General features: G+C 35.8%; 1 protein-coding gene across 6 annotated transcripts in view; it reads left to right on the top strand.

Moving 5' to 3' along the window:
- FMN1 (formin 1) overlaps positions 1-21,893 on the top strand; it is a 188,629-nt gene that overhangs the window by 60,995 nt on the left and 105,741 nt on the right. For 4 of the 6 annotated variants that reach the window (XM_048305986.1, XM_048305987.1, XM_048305985.1 and 1 more), the window contains 2 exons: positions 1,691-1,723; positions 11,759-11,820. In XM_048305986.1, the coding sequence (XP_048161943.1) occupies positions 1,691-1,723; positions 11,759-11,820 (95 nt within the window). The remainder of the gene's footprint in view (positions 1-1,690; positions 1,724-11,758; positions 11,821-21,893) is intronic. The other 2 variants (XM_048305988.1, XM_048305990.1) reach the window with 1 other exon arrangement.

Below are 21,893 nucleotides of genomic sequence, written 5' to 3'. Positions count from 1 at the left end.
CACAGGGTGTGGTACATCTCAAGAAAGGTAGATTGCACTCAAGTTTTCCAGCTTTTGTTCTCTAATTACTTCTAAATAGTGTTAACGTTATTTTGCATGTTTTCACACACCGAGTTTAATATGTATGGCTTTTTGCAAAAACGAGTGTACTGACCAGAAGTGGCTATATAGGTCATTTAACTTCAAAGCTTCTACTTTCTACATGAAGTTTTGAGATTATAGTAGAGAAGTCTCCTAAATTGTTATGTAAAGTTTGGGGAGTAATGCATCTATTTGAACTGTGAGTTATGGAGATTTCTGTGGGAAAGGTTTTCATGTAAGATTTTATTTAAAATTATTCAAGTAGGTAAGTTGTTTAATTACCAAGAAGAAAAGGTAATTCTTGCATAGCACAGTTGTGAACACAATAGAATAATACTGAATAATATTTTAATGGGTATACTTGCTTTTTGCAACAGCTTTGAAGAATGAAAATTTACCTTTGAAACATTGTGACCCACTGTATCCAGTATTTCCAGGGTTGTAGGTTGAATTTTCAGGTCACCAGATTGACCAGGGAATGCTTCTACCTTTTCTTTTAGAAATGGTGATGAAGAGTGCATCTCACTCAGTATTATAACAAAGATTGTCATGAGCATGTATTGAGTATATTTGTAAACATAGTTGCTGTTTTGTGTTCAGACAAATTCTGTGTGATGATAAAACTGAACATACATTAGGCATTTGGATTACGTAGGTTGTCCAAAACATCCAAATTTTATTTGATGTTCAGTTTTCTATGCATTAGGAAAAGCATGCATGCTTTAGCGTATATTTTCTTTGCAAAACAGTGCAGCATGCCTCATACTTTACTGATCATTAGGAATATTTTATTTCTGCCACCTGGTGGCATATTTTGTTTGTCACACATGTCAGCAATATCCATCACTGTTATTGCACAGTCTAAAACTTTTTTTTTAAAAAAAATGCATGTTTTGGAAACAAAAACCAAAATGAGGAATTCTTGAAAGTGTTCCCACCCCAAACTTCTGTCTTCTAATCAGACTGTATGGAATTAATCTTTCAGAAAAGTCTAAGCTCTCTGATCTGCTTTGGTCTCCTTCACTTACCATACAACATGAAAATACAATAATGAGTGAGCATGATTGTTATTTCCAGTTGAAAGTCTTGAGGAATGAATATAATCAATGATTTAATAATTCTGCAGTATATGATATGCAATTCTGTGCATATATCAAGCTGGGAGCTTTATAGAAATATTTCCAAGTATATTCGGTTTGCATGGCCTGGTTTTGGTAGTGGGGGGTACTGCAGATGTGGCTTTGTTTTCACAGTGTTACTGCATGTGGCCCATGGTTAACCAAGGAACATCCATGGGATATTTTTGCATGGTAGAAATTTATTTAAGTACTTGCTTTTTGATTAGATTAGATTGATTTGATTTGATCAATAGTGCTAGTGTTTAGCAACACTTCAGAAATGAGGCAGTTCACAGGCAGTTGACAATTTTTTACAAGACAAAATTATATATGCGGGAGCTGAAAATACCAACTGAGTTACATATTTTCAGTAATGAATGAAAAGCAAAGGGTGTGCAAAACTCCCTGCTAGAATACGTAGCTAATGAGTGTAAAATACAAATTCCCTGTGTGAAGCTTAAATACAATCTTACTTATGCTTTTGTCTCTAGCTCACCTAAAGCTTTACGAGGAGGGACCACCAGGTGGGTGGAACAGTGTAATGTTGTCTGTCTGTGTCTAGTCTTTGGTCTCTTTTGTTACCATGAAGGTAGTATTTATCTTTCCTTGATGGAATAGAAGTGGTAAAGCCTGAGTCTGCTATATCTACCGCTGTTCAGAACTAAAAATTTGTTAAGACTACAGAAGTTCTGTAATAGATCAGGAACGTTTTTCAGAATTCCAGCTCATGGTACTTGAGTTTCCATGGCTGCCATCCCACTAAAGGGAGTGGAATTTAGGTTAATTTCTTCTTAATCTCACAGTGCTGACTGTGAAATTTTGCGAAGTTAAGATTTGACGTCTGGTTGGAAGAACATCACAATTGAGAACTGGTGTATTACTTTCTCTTCTTCCCCCTCCCTGTCCCCAATTTGTCTTGATTGTGAGCCAACTCCAGTAAATGTAACCCAATCTAATATGCCTAATAATTAGACATATTATAATCTGGCAGTGTTTATTCTGAAAGTCTTTGGAGCAAAGACCGTAAGTGAAAATTAAAGCGATGATAGATCTTTGCATTAGAGTTGTGGAAAAGTATTTGGACTTACGCTGATCCTTACTCAAAAGAAGAGCACATTTAAGGCTTACAAAAGAATCCAGTAAAATTCCATTGACAACTATGTGAGGGTTAACTAGATGCTAACTGATGATGTCATTAGTAATCATAGAATGTTAAGGGGTTGGAATAGACCTTAAAGATCATCTGCTAACAACACCCCTGCCATGGGCAGGGACGCCTCCAGTAATGAATCAATAGGGATGTCTTTTGAAGGAAAAAGGGGTTTAATTGTCCTTTAAGGAAAATAATTGACTATGTTAACCTGATTTTTTGCAAGTTTATTTCACTTGTAGCCCCTGCTGTGTCTTTATGTGTTTTCTTGCTCAGTTTTGTACCCACCAAGAGCAGGACATGTAGAGCCTTGGCCGTTTTTGGATTTTAAGTGAAGCTTAAGGAAGACATTTTTAACAAACGCTCATGACTCAGAAGCTCCTTTTAAGCAGCTCTTTTGAATTATTGAATTATAGACTCATAGAGTAGTTTGGGTTGGAAGGGACCTTAAAGATCATCTAGTCCCAACTCCCCTGCCAGGGCGATAGACACTTCCCACTAGACCAGGTCTGTGTACCATCCAACCTGGCCTTAGACACTGCCAGGGATGGGCAATTATTGTCAAAATGTGTAATATCTAAATGAAGCTGAGTTTGAATTCATTTTAAAAGAGGAGTTTCTGATAGTATTCCTCTTTTTTCTACAATAACTTATCGCTTCTGCAATTGCTTGCTGAACTGATAGAACTGAGTGAGACATGTTTCAAAGCATTTATATTTTTCTGTGTATGTTTATTCATTAGGTAGTTTCCTGTTGTCATGCTTTTCATAGAATTAGAGAATAGCAATCTGCTGACTTAAAATTTTGTAAGGATTAAGATTTGGTTTCTTTTTTTTTCTTGATCCTTTCTTGTAGTTGAGTTAGGAATACTGGATGTTGGTGAGGATTCAATGTGACTATCTTACAAGATTTATAAACACACCTTATGACCAGGATAAAGCCTTCTTACATTATGTCACTGAAGAACTAGTCCTTAATTCTACCATGAAACACCATTTAGATGATGATGTGAATAGACATCATACTAGAAGAAATAAATCCGAAGGACTTTGAAGCCCTCCTGCTCCCTTTGAAGTTTCATAATGAGAGTCCAGTCATGTTTGTTACAGCTGCATGGTTACTTCTTAGGAAATAAGATGGTGTTAAGACAATTTTGCATTAGTTAAAGCAACTTATATTGGAACTTGTTAGAATTTTCCTGCACATGCCATTGGTGATCTTAGGTTAGGAAAGTTATTTTGTCTCTATAGACTGCCATTAACTGGACTTCTGGGTAGGATGTCTGAGAGACATCTTTCTCCCTCACAAGTCAATTGCTAGCATTTCCCATTTCCCTCATGTCCTAGTTTTGTCCAGGACCCTAATGTTACTTGATACTGCCTTACATCATTGTTAGGGGTGGGGAGAAAGGGACTCTGGCTTCCAGTAGAAAAAGCATGGCAGGAGGGGAGAAGCTGTGCTCCATTGTTCGTTGTCTCAGGTTCCAGGGTGAGCACTTTTGCATGTGACTCACCCTCTGTCTTCTATACTTTTGTTAATAATATTGTTGCCATTACTGTTCATTTTTTTATCTCGTTGCTGTTTCCAGTAAGCTGTTCATACCTCAACCTGTGATCTTCACTTTTGATGCCTCCAGTTCTCAACTCCATCCCACTGGAACTGGAAGGGAGAGGGGAAGGAGGAACAATGAGCAGTGTGTCATTTGGGAGAGTCTTGGTGGGGGGCACCAAACTGAGGAGTACCATTCCTAAATCACAACACCTCACTCGAAGTGGGCTCTTCCTCACAGGACTCTGGTGGTGGTGCAGAGTTTTGTAGAAACACTTAGGTACTTACAGTTACAGGCCACTTGTGTGACTTCCTGCCTGCTGGGAAGCCGGGCAAGTGGGCAAATCATATTTGCCTATCCCTTAAAAATCTCATGCTTTTTCCCTTTATTCCAACGAAACAAATAAGTAAACAACATCTTAGACTTGTTTGTGGAACAGAATAAGAAAATCTCTGATCTCTTCCTATGCAACTTCTTGAACAGTTAACAATACTGATCATACGTGGTTCATATTTTGAAGATCATCTGAATTTCTAACTAAAAGGATTAGAGATGTACTTATTTTGGAATTCAGTGTGTTTTAAAGAAGTCAGCTGAAACTAAACCATCCATTCAATATCCTTAGCACTTTAGTATTGTAACTCAGCTTTCTCTGTAGAAACCATAGACCCAAATGGGCCCACAGAAATTACGGGTATATTGCCTGGAGACCATGTTTATCCTAGAAGGTCAGGAAAATAATAAAGTGGTAAATATTGATGGACTTGTACATATTCAGATACCAAAAGCCTATTAATACTAGAATATTCTGCTGTTTTAGATACTTGATTTTTATGATTATTAAGGGTAGATTCAAGCAGTCCTATGTTGCACGTTTTATTTGCAAGATTAGCTTTCAGGGCCAAAATTTTAGAAAACACATTGCTTTAAAAATTAGCCCAATATATTGAATATCTCTTCCTTTGTTTCAGATTATTTTGTGTTAAAATTTAAAACTCATAAAGTACAATAACTATTGAAAAGATTGTGGTTTTTTTATAACTTAGTCAGGGTAACCCGCTTTTCTGTATTGCATTACTTTTTTCCCCATAGGTAAGTTTTGGTATCTGCCAATGTTCTGGTTTGGCCAAACTTAGAAATATATCTTTTGAGAGAAGGCAGGTTGCAACCATCCCTCCCCCACCAGGTTCGGGAAAAAATAAATTTTCCTTGAAGGAAAGTGAAAGAGATAAAAACTATTTATTTAACAAACACACAGGAAAAGGATAATGATGCTAAATAATAAAACCTCTCGCTCTGCTGAGAGAAACCTGGGAAAATTTCAGAGTCCTTCCGTAGATCTCTCTCCCCCTCTTTGGAGCTGGGACGGGGCGGTGGGCCCACCTCCAGGGCCAAGCCTCGGTGGAAATTCCTCCCGATGTATTCTGATGTTGAAACAGTCCAGCAGAGAAAGAAAAAAGGGAAAAAGAACAAAGTCCCAGGAAAACAAAAGTTCAACTCTCCGTCTCTCTCCGGAGAAAGAAAAAGGAGCTGAAAAACTGGCCGAAAGCAAGCAGGGTGCTTTCCCCACTGTCACTCTGCTGCTGCAGCTGAACACAGAGCCGTCTCTATCTCTGTGTCCTTGAAAACAGGAAAACAAACTGCTTAGAAAGTTCCCTCGGTTTTGTCTCTCCCCCTCTCAGGCTCAGTTTAAAGGCACAGAAAGGCACAAAATTAATTTCTGGGCATGGGGCAGCGATGGGGGATACACAGCACAAAGTCACCCCAAGACAGCCAACTTTCTGGGTTCCAGGTACTTTTTAATTTAAAAATTGCTATTCAAGAGAACATGAATAAAACTTTCTGTTGTCATACCTGTATACCTCTAATTTTCTCTGTGTATTTGTACAGTTTTCACTCTAGCAGATGTTGATGTCTAAAAGGTTGTAGGCATTTGTCCACTGTTTCACAGTGTGCGATACTCTGTTGTTTCACACAGTAGATGTTTGTGATTCTATAACAAATTCCATGTCTGCTGCAGTGCAGCATTTTAAGCCCTTTGTTCACATCGTGTCCATCTTCCTTATTTGCCCATTTTTAATTGTTTGGGGTTGCTGCTTCAGCTTTTCCGTTGTGCTTCAACAACAATTCTTTTATCTGTTTGCATACCATGTTTGATGAAATTACAAGACACAGAGTTACTTCCTCCTTGCACTTGGTAGTTAGTTAAAACACACTTTTATTTCCTTCTTGCAGCCCATTACTTGGGTAGATGGTAATACCCGGCTTTAAATGGAGTATTTCAAATGTTGTAGTACCTAATGATAAAGAAAATAATATATTTTCCTGGTGTACTGGAATCTTTTTAATCAATGTTATCTTTATATGATTCATATTGACAACATACTTTAAAATCATGAAGCAGACTGGTACCAAACATGACAGTTAGGGAAGGAGGCATATATCCTGTTTGGACTGGTTCTGTCTTTGCAATGTTCAATGCTAAAATAATTTTTTTAAAGTCAGATAAAATACTAATTAGAATTACTTTTTCCTGCAGTTGCATGTAGGCAGAACCAAATATAGCATAACTGGAGGTTCTGATACTTTCTAATAATAATTGTATCAATGGGTGGCAGAATGGGATCATGACAATTCTCTAGTTCATCACTTCAGAAATTGTGTTTTATTGATTCCCAAGCACCTTATAAGAACATACATTTGAACAAGGAAATATGAAATGTATATGTTACTATCAAATAATATTTAGCAAGCTATTCATTAGGAAAAAGGTAAGACAAAAAATGTATTAAAATAAAAATTTATATTAAAAACTAATGAGATAAGAAGTTCATACCTAGAATGAAATAGTAGCATTGAACTGGAAAAGTAAGACTTGAGAATTTGCAGCTGATACAAAGTTAGTAAAAGAAGGGAAGACCTGAACGCAAATTTGGCATTCTCTCATCAGGATGTTGTCTGCTGGCTATGGCAAAACATGGGAGTAAATGGAAATTTGTGTTTCATGGTAAATGGATTTTTTTTTTACAATGAATAATTGATTTATTTTTCCAACAACAACATAGAAAAAGGAAATTTTGCGTTGTCATGTCACTGTATATCTTTAGTGTTCACTGAGGCCTCTATACAGCTTCCTGTGTACTTTGCCAACTTTCATGTTACTTTCAAAAAATATTTTAGTGAAACGTTTTACAGTGACATGGTATTGTGTTGATAACTATCAGCAAATGTAACAAAATTTGTTTAAGGCTTATTAATGTATTTCTGCTTTATCTCACTATCTTAAAAAAAATGTTCAGTTCTATGAAAGTTTGCATTAGCTGCAGTGGGTTATAATTATTGATTGCAGGAAGCATCAGATTGCAAAAGTAAAGAATATGCCCAAGTGGGCAACAACTTATATCATTTATTAAATTTTTCTTGGGATGGAGTACTCTCAAAACAAAGGAAAAAGTAGTACATTAGAAGTAGTAAATGAAAACTCAGACTCCAAGCTGTTTGGAATGGAATCTGTGCGATGTGATTGTTTACTTTTTTGCTTGGATGCCTTTCGTAAAGGGGTGACGTTTTAAATTATTTTCTCAGTAAACAAAATCCTAATTCACGTCTGGTCATTTTTCAGGATGGGAGCACTTAGCACTTGCCATCTGATTTTTATATAGCTTGTCTCTAAAGTCCTTAAGAGTAGTATCTGCTTAAGGGGAAGCTAACTTATTTATGCCCTATGGCCACTGTCTTCTCTCAGGCAGATTGGAGACCAGGCAAGTAGAACAGGTTATTTGTACAATCAGCCTTCTGTTATCCATCACAATAAAAGAATTTAAAGCTTCAGAAAATTGACATTGAGGTGTTAGAGCGTGTCCAGGGCAACAAAGCTGATGAAGGATCTGGAACGTAAGTCCTATGAGAAGCAGCCAGCGGAGCTGGGGTTGTTTAGTCTGGGGAAAAGAAGGCTCAGGAGAGACCTTATTGCTCATTACCTGAAAGAAGGTAGTGGCCAGGGGGTTGGTTTCTTCTCCCAGTCAACTAGTGATAGGATAAGGAGAAATGGCCTCAAGTTGCACCAGGAGAGGTTCAGTTTGGGTATTAGGAAAGAGTGGTTAAGAATTGAAACAGGTCACCATCCCTGGAAGTATTCAAAAAATGAGTAGATGTGGCACTTCTTGATACGGTTTAATGGTCATGGAGATACTTGGTTGAAGGTTGGATGTGATCTTTGAGGTCTTTTCCAGCCTTAATGATTCTTTGATTTTATGAAAATGCAACCCCCCTGACATGGCACAAACTAGGTAAAGAGTCACCTTGTTGACACAAGGATCAGCTTGGAACTATAAAGTAGGGTGTAAAAATGAGGGAGCCGGGTGCTGCATGGTATCAGGATCAGTTTGAGCACACACTGAAACACAGAAAGGTCTGGCTAAACATCAGGAAACAATTTCTCACTGTGAAGGTGACTGAGAAACTAGCATAGGTTGCCCAGAGAGGATGAGGAGGATGGAGATTCCTGGAAGTATTCAAAAGCCATTTGGACATGGTCCTGGGCAACCAGCTCCAGGAGAGGTGGAGGTGCAGACCAGGTGGCCTCCAGAGGTCCCTTCTAACCTCAGCCATTCTGTGGTTTGTGATTGGAACCTTTTTTCCATGTCAGTCTTGAAGGTCCTTAAGGTATGGTAACATGGGAAGTGGGAGGTCCTACAGTTCAGCTGCAACCTTCTATCTGGGCTGGCTCTGAGAGCTACCCTCAGGTGTTCATATGTCTTGACTAATAAGGCCAAATGAGTTACAGTGATCATGTGAGAATCAGACTGGCTACACAGAGCCATATCGCGTTCCTTAAACTCTGGCATCATTAATTTTTAACCTAGACAAATCACTCAGTGATATGTTGGTATTTCTGGATTTCATGTGTAGTCTATATGAATTTTTTTTGTGAGTTAAATGGAATTTAAGAATTCAGTAGTTAATAAAGCCTGACTTATATTTTGTTCCGATTATAGTTCCTTCTGTTAACATGTCATTATTGTTTACTTTGCTGTTGTGATTTTTACCACTCTAAGCAGCATCCCAACACCACTGTATAATTAAACTTTATTATTCGGTTGCCAGTATGTTAAGGAACTGATTTTTGGAATTACATTAATGCAATTATTTTTTCTACTCAAATTCTTCAGCATTTTAATGATTCTGATTGCCATATGCAGGTTATTTTCTTAAGATGCTAGCTGTGCATGTAGAATTATACTAATTTAAGGTGACTTCACAAAACATAGAAAAGGAATGGACGTGAGTCACTTTCTATTATGCAAAACAATGCAATTGTGATGTGTTTTTCATTATAGCATCTTGTACAGAAAAAGAAACATTTGCTTGAGACTTGAAGTACTTTGCTTGGTGTCAGCTTCTATCCAATAGATAGTTTGTTCTAGTTAAAAGTAATACAATGGTAGAAAGAACCAAAATAAGCTTATGCTGTTTAATGTCAGTTTATATCATAGTAGACAAGCTATTATATCTTACAGTATATCAGTTTATGATGCACTTGCTTTTATGCAGTAGCAGTGTTTTAAGAAATTAGTTAGGATTATTAATCTTATAAATTAATACTTTCTAAGTATATTTTAAGGAATAAATAAACAGTAAAAGAATTGCTACCCTCTATCTTGCCTCTGCTTTAGAACACAGCTTAAACGAAACAATCTCTAGAACTTGTTTCAGGGCTTTCACCTAGAAGCAGTGAAAAACATGTGCCAATAATGACATGTATTTAATTGTTAAAAAATTTTTAAACTTCTTATGCTGTGTTAGATTTCATTCATGGAAGTTCTTCCATCATTCTCTAATTGCACAAACCACTACAGTGCCAAGATAAAAAAACAAGTAACAGAGGGTTGGGAATGGGTAGACATGGTGAAAAATCTGCTTCTGGCGCTAGTGCAGGTCTATGTCAGCATAGGTGAATTATGACTCTCTTACCCAAATCCCAAAGAATTTTAAGCATCGGGCAATCCTGCATAGAAAGTAGATCTTTTGTTAAGATAGATCTGTATCCTTCTGTTAGCCAAACTAAGAACTGATTGTTAGGAGCATTTTCAAAGCCTGTTGGCTTCAGTTATCATGTGACCTTAAAGAGCTAGCCTTCAAGTCAGGACCTTCATGAGGTTCATACCCTGCAAACTGAGTGCTTAAGCAGCTGAGGTGCCAGAAGGGTCACAACTTTTTCTGAGGACCTGAGGCAACTGTTTAAAGTCCTGTTCAGGTGAATGGATATGCAGAGCCTGTAATTCCAGAGGGAATATCAACCAATCAAAGGAATTAACAGCAGAAAATCTAAAAGTTTGTAGATCTAACCGGTTGTGATTCCAGCAGATCAGTCAGGCAATTTTCCCATGCTGGAAAGCTCTAAGTGGAGACTTGTTAGAGGGCAAGGAGAAGTTTAGATGCTATAACTACCTGGAATCACCAAGGTTTTTATTTTATACTTTGTAAAATATTGATCCCTTCTGATTTTGTGTATCAATTCAGCTGCTTGCATATAGCTTCACCTGTGTTTGAAAAAAATAGCCTTACATTAAAAGCTTCCATGTCATATAGATTTCAGGGTGATGATCAAGTTACCTTTTCTTTCCTCTTTCCTTCATGTGCTCTGAAGAGAAAAAGGAAAAAAGAAATAAAAAAAGCACCTGAGCACTGGAATATTTTACTGATCTGGCACTTTGGTCCATACTTTGATGTTTTAATGCTATTTTGTTAGTTCTGCTATTGAATGGATAATACAAATTCCTTAGTCTTAGAAAACATTTACAGTAAAATTTAAATTCTTTGGACTATTTTCAATCCTTGTTTAAATTAGCATTTAGTTGAGAAAACAGAAGCCAAGCCAGGAAGCTGGAAATAAACTTTTGAAAGCAGATAGAAGTGGGACTTTGATCATCTAAGAATGAACTCCAGTTGCTTGTTTAGGAGGGCTGTAACTTCTGGGCTGGTGTCTCACAGAAGGCTCTCTTAAGGTCTCTTAACCCTTACACCAATATATTGAAAGGGTTTCTCTTTCTTCATCTGGCCAAATGCAGTCATGGTACAGGTTGAGGGGAGCTATAGTATTCGTGGTCCTAGAGATGCATTTGGTAAATCCATGCCATCACTAAACGTGTGTGATCAATGCCTGGCCTCCTAATTTTTTCACTGCTGATTTAAATTTCTCTGGATTTCAGTTTCAGTTCAGCCTTTGGATTTTGTTATATTCTCACTAAATAGCAGAGCTATCCTCTATCTCATTCACAGTATTCTGTACTTAAGCTCTGTAATTAATCTTCGTCTGATAGAATGAAGGCAGAGAATTCTTTTTATCTCACTGTTAGGTACTTTCTGAGGTCTTCATTTGTATTTGTGATTGCTGTTTTATCCAGTTTAACTGTGTATAGTGATTATATGTTTGAAGTTCCATTTAAGTCACTCTATTTGATGCATGTTACTTTAGAATTCAGGTGGGGGTGTGTGTGTGCATGCATGTGCATGTCAAAATATCAGTTCCACGTTTATCTGTAAAATTAAGCAAAACTAAAGTTTCCTTTTGTTATTTCAGTCTTTCATATCTTTTCCCCTGTTTTCCCTTCTCAGCATGGAAGACCTCTGCTTTATCCTATTCTCTCAGAAACACCATGGAAAATCTGGTCATGTGGTCTTAGAAAAAAATGCTAATTACTCTGTTCAGGTTTTCTTTTCCATCACCGCTGTAAAAGGTCATTTATTTGAGAGCCTACACCTGCATTCTGGAGCTGGTGGTGTTGTATGAAGTACTCTATGCTGAAGATGGCACATTGATTTCTGACTCTAATGGAAAGTAATTTTTTATTTCTACAGAGTACCAAGCTGCCATTCTGCATTTAAAGAGGGAACACAAAGAAGAAATTGAAACATTAAAGGTATACTTTTGTAATGATTTATTTTCTTTCCCTTCTAGTGCATTTTACAGATTTAAGTAGTGCAAGCATATACTTTCTATCAAATGTTAAGAATTTAATTGTTTCTCTGTAGAAGTTGTTTTCAGTTGACTGCCAACTCAGCTAAAATTAATCTGGTTAAAATCTGTACCTGCACTCATAAATGATGTCAAAAAGCAGTTTTATTTGTTTCCTCTTTATCATTTTCCTTACTGTTGTTCTCTTAAATTCTTCCCCCTAACTCAGCAGTGCAGTATTTTTGCATTAGCACTGGTGTTTAACTACTTACTCTTTCTCAGTGGAACATATTTCTGTAGAAGCAGTTTTCTGTAATTTTGACAGGAACTTAACATAAGCGTGTGTGATGAGACTTTCTGAAGTTTAGTATTGAGCACTCTTTATTGATGTCTCCTCTTTTAAAGTATAAACTTGACCAACTAGTTATCAAAATCAGAAATAACACAGTTTAGTATTAGAACTCACTTTCCTTTGACTAAGTAAAGTGGAATTCTACAAGAAAGTGTTTTTATCATAACAGTAGGAACTTAAATGGCAGTATAACTGAATTTGGTGATCACCACCAGTTAAAATTAACGGCATCTTCCTTTTCTCACCAGTTATGATATATTTTTAAGCATAGCTGCACTGTGTTCTAATACAGATTCATATGCTAAATCATTAGTATACAGGTCATCAATTACAAAACACTCAGTATTTCCTTTGTCATCATTAAGGCAAATAAAATGGAAAATAAACAGATTTACTAACGCAGGAATTCTGATAATCCAGTACATTGATACATTAACAATGTCATTAGGCAGATCACATTGTATAATGTGAAGTATCGAAATTTGCATTATAAAATTCCAGTGGGAACATATCATGGAGAAATAAAATTGTGGCATGATTTAATGTAATAACTTTTTACATTTTATTCTTTAAAAGTATAACAGTAAAATATTATGGTAGATAGCCCAACTATTGGAAATTCTTGGGTTAAATGATTTTGTGCTACTCACTGAAAGAACCTACAGACAGGAGTTTCTCTGAACCAGCTCTGTAGCAAACTGGCCCGAATCCCATATCTGATGTTTATGAAGAAGGTTTGATTATCATACTTTCTCTGCAAAAGGTTAGGAGTGAGACCCTTAGTCTTTATTATTCCTAAAAGGCTTAGAAAAATGTTACGTTCTGGAAGGTGTATGTAGGGGAAAGTTCTCAAAATATTATTAAACTGTCCTCTGAAGGTGAAAGTAAGCAACATTATCTAGAACCTCTCCCTTGAAATCTGTATATAGTGGCTTATAAGTGAGTAATATGTTTATTCTTTAGCCTTAGAATGTGCCCTATACTTTTGTACTGTTTCTTTTTGTAAGGTTTTTTTTTCTTGAGTGTGTGAACAGGAATTCCTAATTGTTTTTTATTCTTCAGTATTTGTTATCGCTGTGTTAATTTCATATAAACTTCATACAGATTACCCAGAGTGCAACCAGGGCTTTACCCATACCACTCGTTTGTAGGGGTTGGTGAATATGTGGGACAGTGAAGTTGCAGTGAAGGTAGCAGTCTTGAAAGATGTACAGCAATCACTGGGTAGGGAGGGCGAACGACAGTACTGTATTTTATTTTGCCATCTTTATGTTACCACCAAAACTTGAAGCTTTTTTCCATTTCTTCATGTCACTGAAATCAGTTTTTGTCATGTAATGTGTATACTAATTAAGATTACAACATGTATTACACCAAGTCAATTAACTGATGAATCTGTACCATCTCTTACAATCTGCATAACACATAACTCTTGAAGGGTTAATGAATGTATGCAATTCAACTGAATCATCCACATGAAGGTAATGTCTAAAAAGGGTAATGCATCTTGAATTTTTCACTGTATATTTACAAAATACTGAGTAATATATTTTTGAGACATGAAACAATTTCTGCTCACTACTGTTAGGTGCTTTGCTTTCCCTGCTCTTGCCGCTAGATGTCAGCCGAGTCTTTCAGAAAAAGTTCCCAAACACGTGTGCACGTTTCATACTTCCGTCTAAATTGAGTGTGTGTGTGTGGTGGTAACATCCTGCCCACTGTTTGTGTATCTGGCAGTTTTAATTTTAGGTCAGAAATTATCTTGCATGTTACAGGACTAGATTGAAGTTGCTCAGTAGTTAAGTCGTGGCTGTCAACACCTTCATATTGTTTGTTCAGCAGAACCAAATCTTGAGTGTCTAATAACCAACTAAGTAGATGACAACAACGTTAAATCAAAATACTGTAAATGGACTCCTGACTTCTGAAAGAAAGGAATTTACATGAAGGCAATATTCTGATTGCAGTGCTTAATATTTAACCCAACACATAGCTGCACAAGGGTGCAGCATACTTTTGTTTTCTCTAAGTTAAGTTGATAAAATGAGTAAAAATTTCAGTTTTTCCCTGATGTCTCCTTGTTTCCTTAAGCACAAAGGTACCAAATATCCCTTCATCTTTAGTTACATGGAAGTTTAATACTGCTTTTTGAAGATGGAATGAAAGTCCTAAGCTGACCTATAACCCTGTACCCTATGCATGGGTGTTTTTCTCTGATACAGGTTGTTAGGCTTCCACCAGCTCACTAGATCTTTTACATATTTCCTAACTGAGAATAATAGTATCTTTAGGTTTTTATATTCCATAATAATATTACATAATGCATGTAATATAATATAGTGTAAGAAATGTTAATAGGTATTTGATAAAAGAATTATTAACTATAGTTAGGTTATAAATTATTCAATAAATATTGTATATTAAATTCCTGGTTTTACATCTCTTAAAGTATCTCATGGCAAATTTTAGAAAGAAATACCTGTATAGTTACATCTAACACAGTTATAATGATATTACTGAAACTTAAGGAGTAGTGAACGGTAATGCAGTTGGTGTAAAACTGCCTGTGACATTACGAAAGAGCAAGCTGGCCTCATTTAGACAAGAATGTGTCATGAGGTTTTCATAGTGACCTTTGTGGCCTCCTTGGTAAAGTTTGCATTTTTGCTTTTTTGTGAAGGTTCCAAAAGCTGAAATGTAGAAGTGGGTGGAAAGTAATTTCCTTTTCACAGAAGAACTTGCTTAACTTTGAAAGCAATTTCATATCATAAATTGAGATTAAAAACCAGTGCCTCAAAGTGCCCCAGAAAACATTGAAATATGTGGAAGAAAAAGGAATGTGAAAGGAGAAGTCATAGTACCAGTCAAAATTATCTGATAATTTAAAATCATTTATTTTTATTTTGTACTGAGACCTCAAAGGCATAAAAATATTTAATTTTTTATAAAGTAATAAAACTCTAGCTCTATGATCACCATTTCATTGTTTTAAAAATCTGTTTTTTCATGTCTCATGCTTCTTAAGTCCTTCCTTGTCTCTTTGTCTTTTCACCTTCCCATTTGTTATCCCTCATGGTCAGTATGCTTCCATTTATGAAGGCTTCCATTGCTCTTTAATTATAACATGGGTATAACAAAAGGTGCTGCTTTTCCCTGCTATGCTTTGAAATTTTTAATTCAGCTGTGGGAGGCAATGGTAAATAGTGTTGAAAGCTCTTGTATGCCAGAATGCTTATCAAAATACCTCTTTATAGAAGTGGGTGATTTCAGTTTTATTTTGGCAATTTAAAGTGTCTTTTACTTATATGTGAAAGTAAAATTTCGTTTCAGCTTCAGAGCATACATCAGAAATTGTAGGTTTTAACACCAAATCAAAATATTTTACAATGTTTTAATTTTTCTAAATATTCTTTTTTATGGGTAGACTATTACAACAAACTGGAATCGTTTTAAGCAGATTAAATTGAAAAAAAATCTGACCTGGATGCTCTTAAGGATTTTTATTACTCCTTCCTGGAGAAAAGGAAAATTTAATTTTTTTTTCCACTCAGTTTTGTGTGTGTGTATGTGAATTCTTGCATGCGGTAGGGATATCATGATTTGTCAGAAGTCACTATGTTCTGAAATCTACTATTAAAATATGGTGGCAAATGATGAATAATGTTGAAAGCTTTGATATACCACAGTACTTATAAAACGCAAAACATTTGCATATATGTGGATCTGTGCTGACTTTCGGTAATAAAATTTTGCTTCAGGATGCTGAGACTGGTGTTTTTCACAAGCTGAAATGCATCCATAAGGTGGCTGGCTGCTTTGCACGTTCGCTGTTGGATTTTTGTATTCCGACATGCGTGTATAGAAGAAAATCTGTATCATGTATGCTTCTCTCTCTGGTGGAGTTGGAGCTCAAAGGAGCAGCCAAGGTCAGCAAGGGTTTATTAGTCAGTCTTTCCTAATGAGCTGTTCAGGCTTTTCAGCATTTCCATGTGGTGAACTGATGAAGGTCTCCCAGCTTGTGGTTAATTATTGATACTAATCTTGCCTAACTTGAAATGTTTCAGTCTTTCAGCTGCTAAATGTATAGTTACACCACGGTGTGTATACTCTGTGCCTTTATGAATCTTCTTCTTGGTTACTTTGTCCTCTTGAAGGAATTCTTGCTGCTCACTGCAGAGTTTCTCTGCGATGCAAGAGAGTAAAAAATGTAAAGACTGAAAAAAATGTAGAATTTATGAGGAAAAAAAAGATACTTAAACCTTCTAAGAAATTGTATTAAAATATCAATTTCAGAACTCCTAAGGATCCCAGACAATGGCAGCAACATTAAAGTTTGCATTTCCTAAAATAGTAAAATCCTAGCAGGAAAAAAAATCTTCCTGTACTGAAAAATTTGCATAGCCAGTGCTAGAGAAGGTAAAGTAGCAGACTAAGGAACAAAGGACAGGAGCAGTAAAACAATAACTTTCTACAGCAAGCAGCACTTAGTCTCTTTGGAACAAGTTGACAATTGCATCTTCATTCAGAATGGAAGCTTGGAATGATTCTTCATGTTGTATGAAGACGTTCCCCAGTTCAGTGCTTAATTATGTTTTAAAAAGTTGCACATTACAATTTCTATATTCATTTCATACTCTATAATCAAATTCTTGATGACAGTTTAAGCATCTCTGCTGTGCTCTGATACTTATATGAAACAAAATTCTTCCCCTTCTTCTCTTCCATTAACTTCCTATTTTTCATATTTTTGATGCAATGCATGCTTTTCATCCTTATTTTCCTTTAACAATATGTTTACATTGTGATTATTTTCTTATCAGATAGCTTGAATATCCCAGAAGATTCTTCTTTCATTGTGTTGTGGTTTTTTCAATATGGCCACTTGCCATATTACCATTCTGTTATTTTCGATGCAGTTTCACTGTTAGATTTGAATAGTTTTGAGCTTCATGTCAGCTGCAGAATGCTGTTAATTCCACATGTTGATCCAAGGATTCTCCTGTTTATTTAAGAAGTTACCACAGACCACATTCCCTATATTGAAAACAGTCAAAATCTCTTTAACTCTGTTTCAGCATATGAACATGGCAGTACATAGTTAAAATGTGCATAGAGCAGGACAATTTATAGCATTAAAACTTCAGCAAGACTGAGTTCCTGCTCAAATTTAGACACATTACAAAACATTCTGCTTAATTAGGGCTAAAATGAAGCTATTATAATTCATTATAACCTGCTGCTATTTTTCATAGTTTGTGAAAATTAATTTATCCCATCACCTTGCCTTGAATAAATACGTTACGCACTCAGGAGAATAAAGTAGAGCATGTACTTTGAACAGTATGACATTTTATTTTCACAGATATTGAAGACCTCTGTAACATAGGAAACAATTGTCTACAAGAGAAATTATTGAAGTGTCATGATGAAATTATAAAAGCCACTAAAAATTAAGTAGTATCAAAGTTACCATTTTGATTTTGAAAACACATACCCCATGCTTGCTTGCCAGAATTATCTGTGCGTTGAAATTTACTACACCTGATACTGGTTTAAATCTAGTAGTTGTAAGGTGTTTTTTCTGAATTAAATATGTAATGTTCTTTCCTGTAAAAATTCTGGCTCTAATAGTCCTGAGTTTAGAACAGGGACAGATTTTTCATGGATGAATATTTTGCTGATATAGGGAAAATCTGTCTGATATTGGAAGTTAAATTTTTTTAAATAAAACTATTTTTTCTCATGTTCAGTAAAGACCAGATTTTAGCAGCTTCTGACTTTGCAAATCTAGAGATCATTGATTACATCTTCTGGTGAACAAACTTTCAACTGCCATTTCCACAAAGCCACCAAAGTTGTTATAAAATAACACTGGGTCAAAATTAGGTTGCCACAAGTTACTCTTGGTTAGGTGGGGATCACCCTTCAAAGGATGCTTTCAAAATGAAAGTCTGTCTCCTGACCCTCTTATTCATGGTTAGGGGATGTGAAAGAAAACCCAGTGGAAAGCAAACCAGACACCAAGAGCTGGACTTGGGTATGGAGATGTGAAAGGTACAATTTTAGGTAAAAAATGGGGAGTAGAGATACTAGAACTGGCAGTCCTAGTAGTGTGTAGTGTTGAGACACTACACTGGCAAGATGAAGGACAAAAGAGGTAGCCTGGAAATTAGGATAGAAAACAGTAGGAGAAAGAGTGGGTCTGGGCATCACAGTACAAGTTTGACTTATACGTGGGCAATTTTGTCCAGAATATGTGTCCTGGAATGAGTACAGTCCATTCAGTATTTAATTTTATTTTTGTTGGTCATTGAGCAATACCCTCCTTTGCTTATTATTCAGGATTTTGTCTGAATATAAGTAGTTTCATTACAGTTTCTTCTACTGTCATAAGTTTTAATTTGTCAGGATGTTTAAGTATAAACTGGACTTTACAATATGTGTTAGGATAAGCATGTAATCTTATTGTTCATAGACTGATTTGCATATATGTTCAATCACAGTTCATTTTTATCTTTGCAACTATACATTGGATCCCAGAATCCTGGAATAGTTTTTTGTAAAAGAAGGTGTATCATGGGTGACTACTTGAGGAAAACTGACTAAAATTACTTGTGACTCATCTTGCAGGAATTTGCAGTTTGAGCAAGTGTAGAATCTGTTTTTCCAGGTCAGCATTATCATGCCTTTACTATACTAGTGTTGTGTCTCTTTCTGAGGGTCCACACTTTGTTCTTACGCACCTTTCAACTTCAGCACACATAATGCAGAAGTCTTAAAAGACTTCTGCTTTTTCATTATGAAGTTTTTAACTTTTTTCTGGAATATCTCCCATCATGTTCACTGAATGAGGTATTAGTTCAGTCGAAGAGAAAGTTTTCTCCGTAGCTGCACTACATGGAAACATTGATGGAAAGGCATAAAATTAAGATTGTTCTGATTACTCCCTCTTGAGTAATTGACCAAGGCTGGTTTTTCTAAGAGATTTTCGTGTGCAATATTTTTTTCAAATTCTATAATGGGAATGTCTAGAGTAGCATGGTGATGCATAACTAGCATACAGTAGATGTTTAAACTGGGTATGTCTTTTACTGAAATACAGGGTCATTTCCATAATTGATGTTATACTTCTGTTTATCCATGTAGAATTTCTTTTTGTTGTTTTGATTGCACGTGAGAACACTCTTTATTGTAGTGGAGAGGCTAATAATCTCTAAAAATTCTGACAACTTTTAGACAAAAATGATGTTCATTATGAAGAACAAAAATTGTCAGTTTCTAAAAGTGTAGAGTTACTTTTTTTTTCTCATGGCACTATTTGGCTGAATATTTCCTGTTGAGAAGTAGTGTTCATTGCTGCTCATTATCCTTCTGTAGATAGGTACCTTTATCTTTGGTTACTGTTTTCCACGTGCTTTACTAATAACGCTTTTTGCTTCAACTTTTACTTAAACCAAATAATTGGTTGCAACTTAGCAACATATATCATTGCTTTCCTATATAGTTTATAAAGCTTTGTTATAATGGCTTATCTTGTAGCCTTGTTGCCAAAGAAATTAGTTCTTTATACGGTGAAGCAGTGTTGACAGTAAACTCTCCTTTCCGTCCCCTCCCCAAAAGAAAAGGAAGAAAAGAGAAGAAAAACAAGGTTGCATTACAATTCTGGCAACATCAGCCACACTAGTAAAATCAAATTCAATGTTGGTTTACGACTTTGAATTTATGTGACTGCACAGGATCAAAGGATTTGTATCCCACTGGACTGCAAGGTCTATAGTTCATGGCAAAAAACCTCATCAAAAAGAACATTTTAGTAGTAGGGCTTTTCATTTTAATCAGCCACAGTAATAAAAAAGCTGTTAGGTGTCCAAAAACATTCTCTCAAGATCAGAGACAACTTGCTCTCTACTACAATCAGTTTTCTTATTGGATCCATACTGCCTCTGTAGTTTTTGTCACTGAAACTTCAACTTGTTTTCAGCCTTTTTTGCATTGTTTTCACATTTTACATGCCAAATGTAAAATACACCATATGCGTCAGTAAAAATGATTCATGTAATTTCCCTGGAAATTGAAAAATACGGTAATTTGTCTCAAGTAAATTATCATCAAAACAAATTATTCATATAGAATTTTAATTATCAGTATGTATTTCTGCATATTGTATTTTAAAGTATTTTATTAGCAATATTTGGGTTTTTTTTTTCTCCTTGCATATAATCTGAACTCCACCATAGAAAATAGGTATTAGTAGTTTTGTATCTGTACTACACATGTAGTAACAGAGGCTGTCCTAAGACTAAGGCAGCAGCTGCAAGTGAGAAGCAGAGTAGGATAGTAACCACAAAGTTTGGGGTAGGAAAGGAATGTTTGCATTTTGCATGTTAACTGTTCATGCTCCTAGTTCAACAAAAGTTTGAAATTAATTTTTAGCTTATGGTGTGGTTTCATTGTTTTATTAGCTTTGCCTCAGAGAAGTTACATGCAATGTATCATTTACATTTGTTGGTGTGTTGCAGGCTGAATCACCTCATTTCATTCTGCAGAATTTAAATGTTTATCAGAGGCTAACAATATTTAGAGATTCTGCCAATTAAATTGTCCACAAAATCACCAGTTTTCCTAGAAATATATAAGTTGGTCTCAATTTAACTGGATACCCATTTTTTAAATATTATGTAGGATTTATTTTTCCTAGCATAATCTATCTTACAATTAGGACCAACACATGGTCACTTTCTACAAGGATTGCTCCCTTTTGCATGGCATGACAGGTAGCTGCTGTACACTTCTTTTTGGCAGATTCTAGTGGATGTATTAATAACCTGAATTTTACCCCTTTAAGCACGTTGTTAACAGTTAGCTTTTTAAAGTACTATTTAGTCTAGTTTTTTAGAGTTTTTTTATCGTTTGTCTCAAGGAATGATATTGTTTAGCAAATGTGATGTGGTAAGAAGTTAGTGAATCCAAGGCATTAATAAATTTCTGTTTGATATAAATCAGATACAAGAAGAATTTAGATTCCAGTGAAATTTCTCTGTAGGCACAGAGATTCCAGAGTAGAGTACATCACTTACCGGATGATGAAGTGGACATAATAGGATCCATAAATGTGAAGTGTGCTGTGGTGTACAATGGACATAATTAGAGAGATTTTTCCATATACTTGGATTCATAATATTTGCAGGATCTTAAAAGATTACCAAGAAATTTCAAGGGCACATCAAGGGTTTTATCTGATTATTTCATTAGAAGTTATGGAGAAGTTATTTACCCTTTTTAAGTGGGTTGATCTGAGTAAAGTGACATGAATGTAGGACAGCTGTTGAAAAAGAAGAACTGAAGAAACAGAAGAACTGTTGTGAGCTATGTATTGCATAACAGAATTCTCCAAGTGAGTTAATTTGTGTAATGGTTGGATGGTAGTTCTTAACTGGGAAAGGACTGAAGGAAGGATGTGTATATGGGCCAGAAGCAATACCTAGGTGCATGTTACTTGACAGAAACATTTACAGAGCAGACACAAGGCAATCAGGATGAGGAAAGCAAACTTTAGGGCAACCTGGAGATCACTCTGTGAGGAGCATGGAAAAGAGCACGGAAGAGATAGTGGAAGGTCCACAAAGAGCTGCAAGAGAGGATGCTGGAGCTTAAAAGAATATAGGACTGTGTGTAGCCCATAATGC

The sequence above is a fragment of the Corvus hawaiiensis genome, chromosome 6, assembly GCF_020740725.1.
Source record: "Corvus hawaiiensis isolate bCorHaw1 chromosome 6, bCorHaw1.pri.cur, whole genome shotgun sequence".
In the NCBI taxonomy this organism is placed as follows: domain Eukaryota; kingdom Metazoa; phylum Chordata; class Aves; order Passeriformes; family Corvidae; genus Corvus; species Corvus hawaiiensis.
The sequence above is the reverse complement of the archived record's forward strand: the minus strand, read 5'-3'. Positions and strand labels throughout refer to the sequence as shown.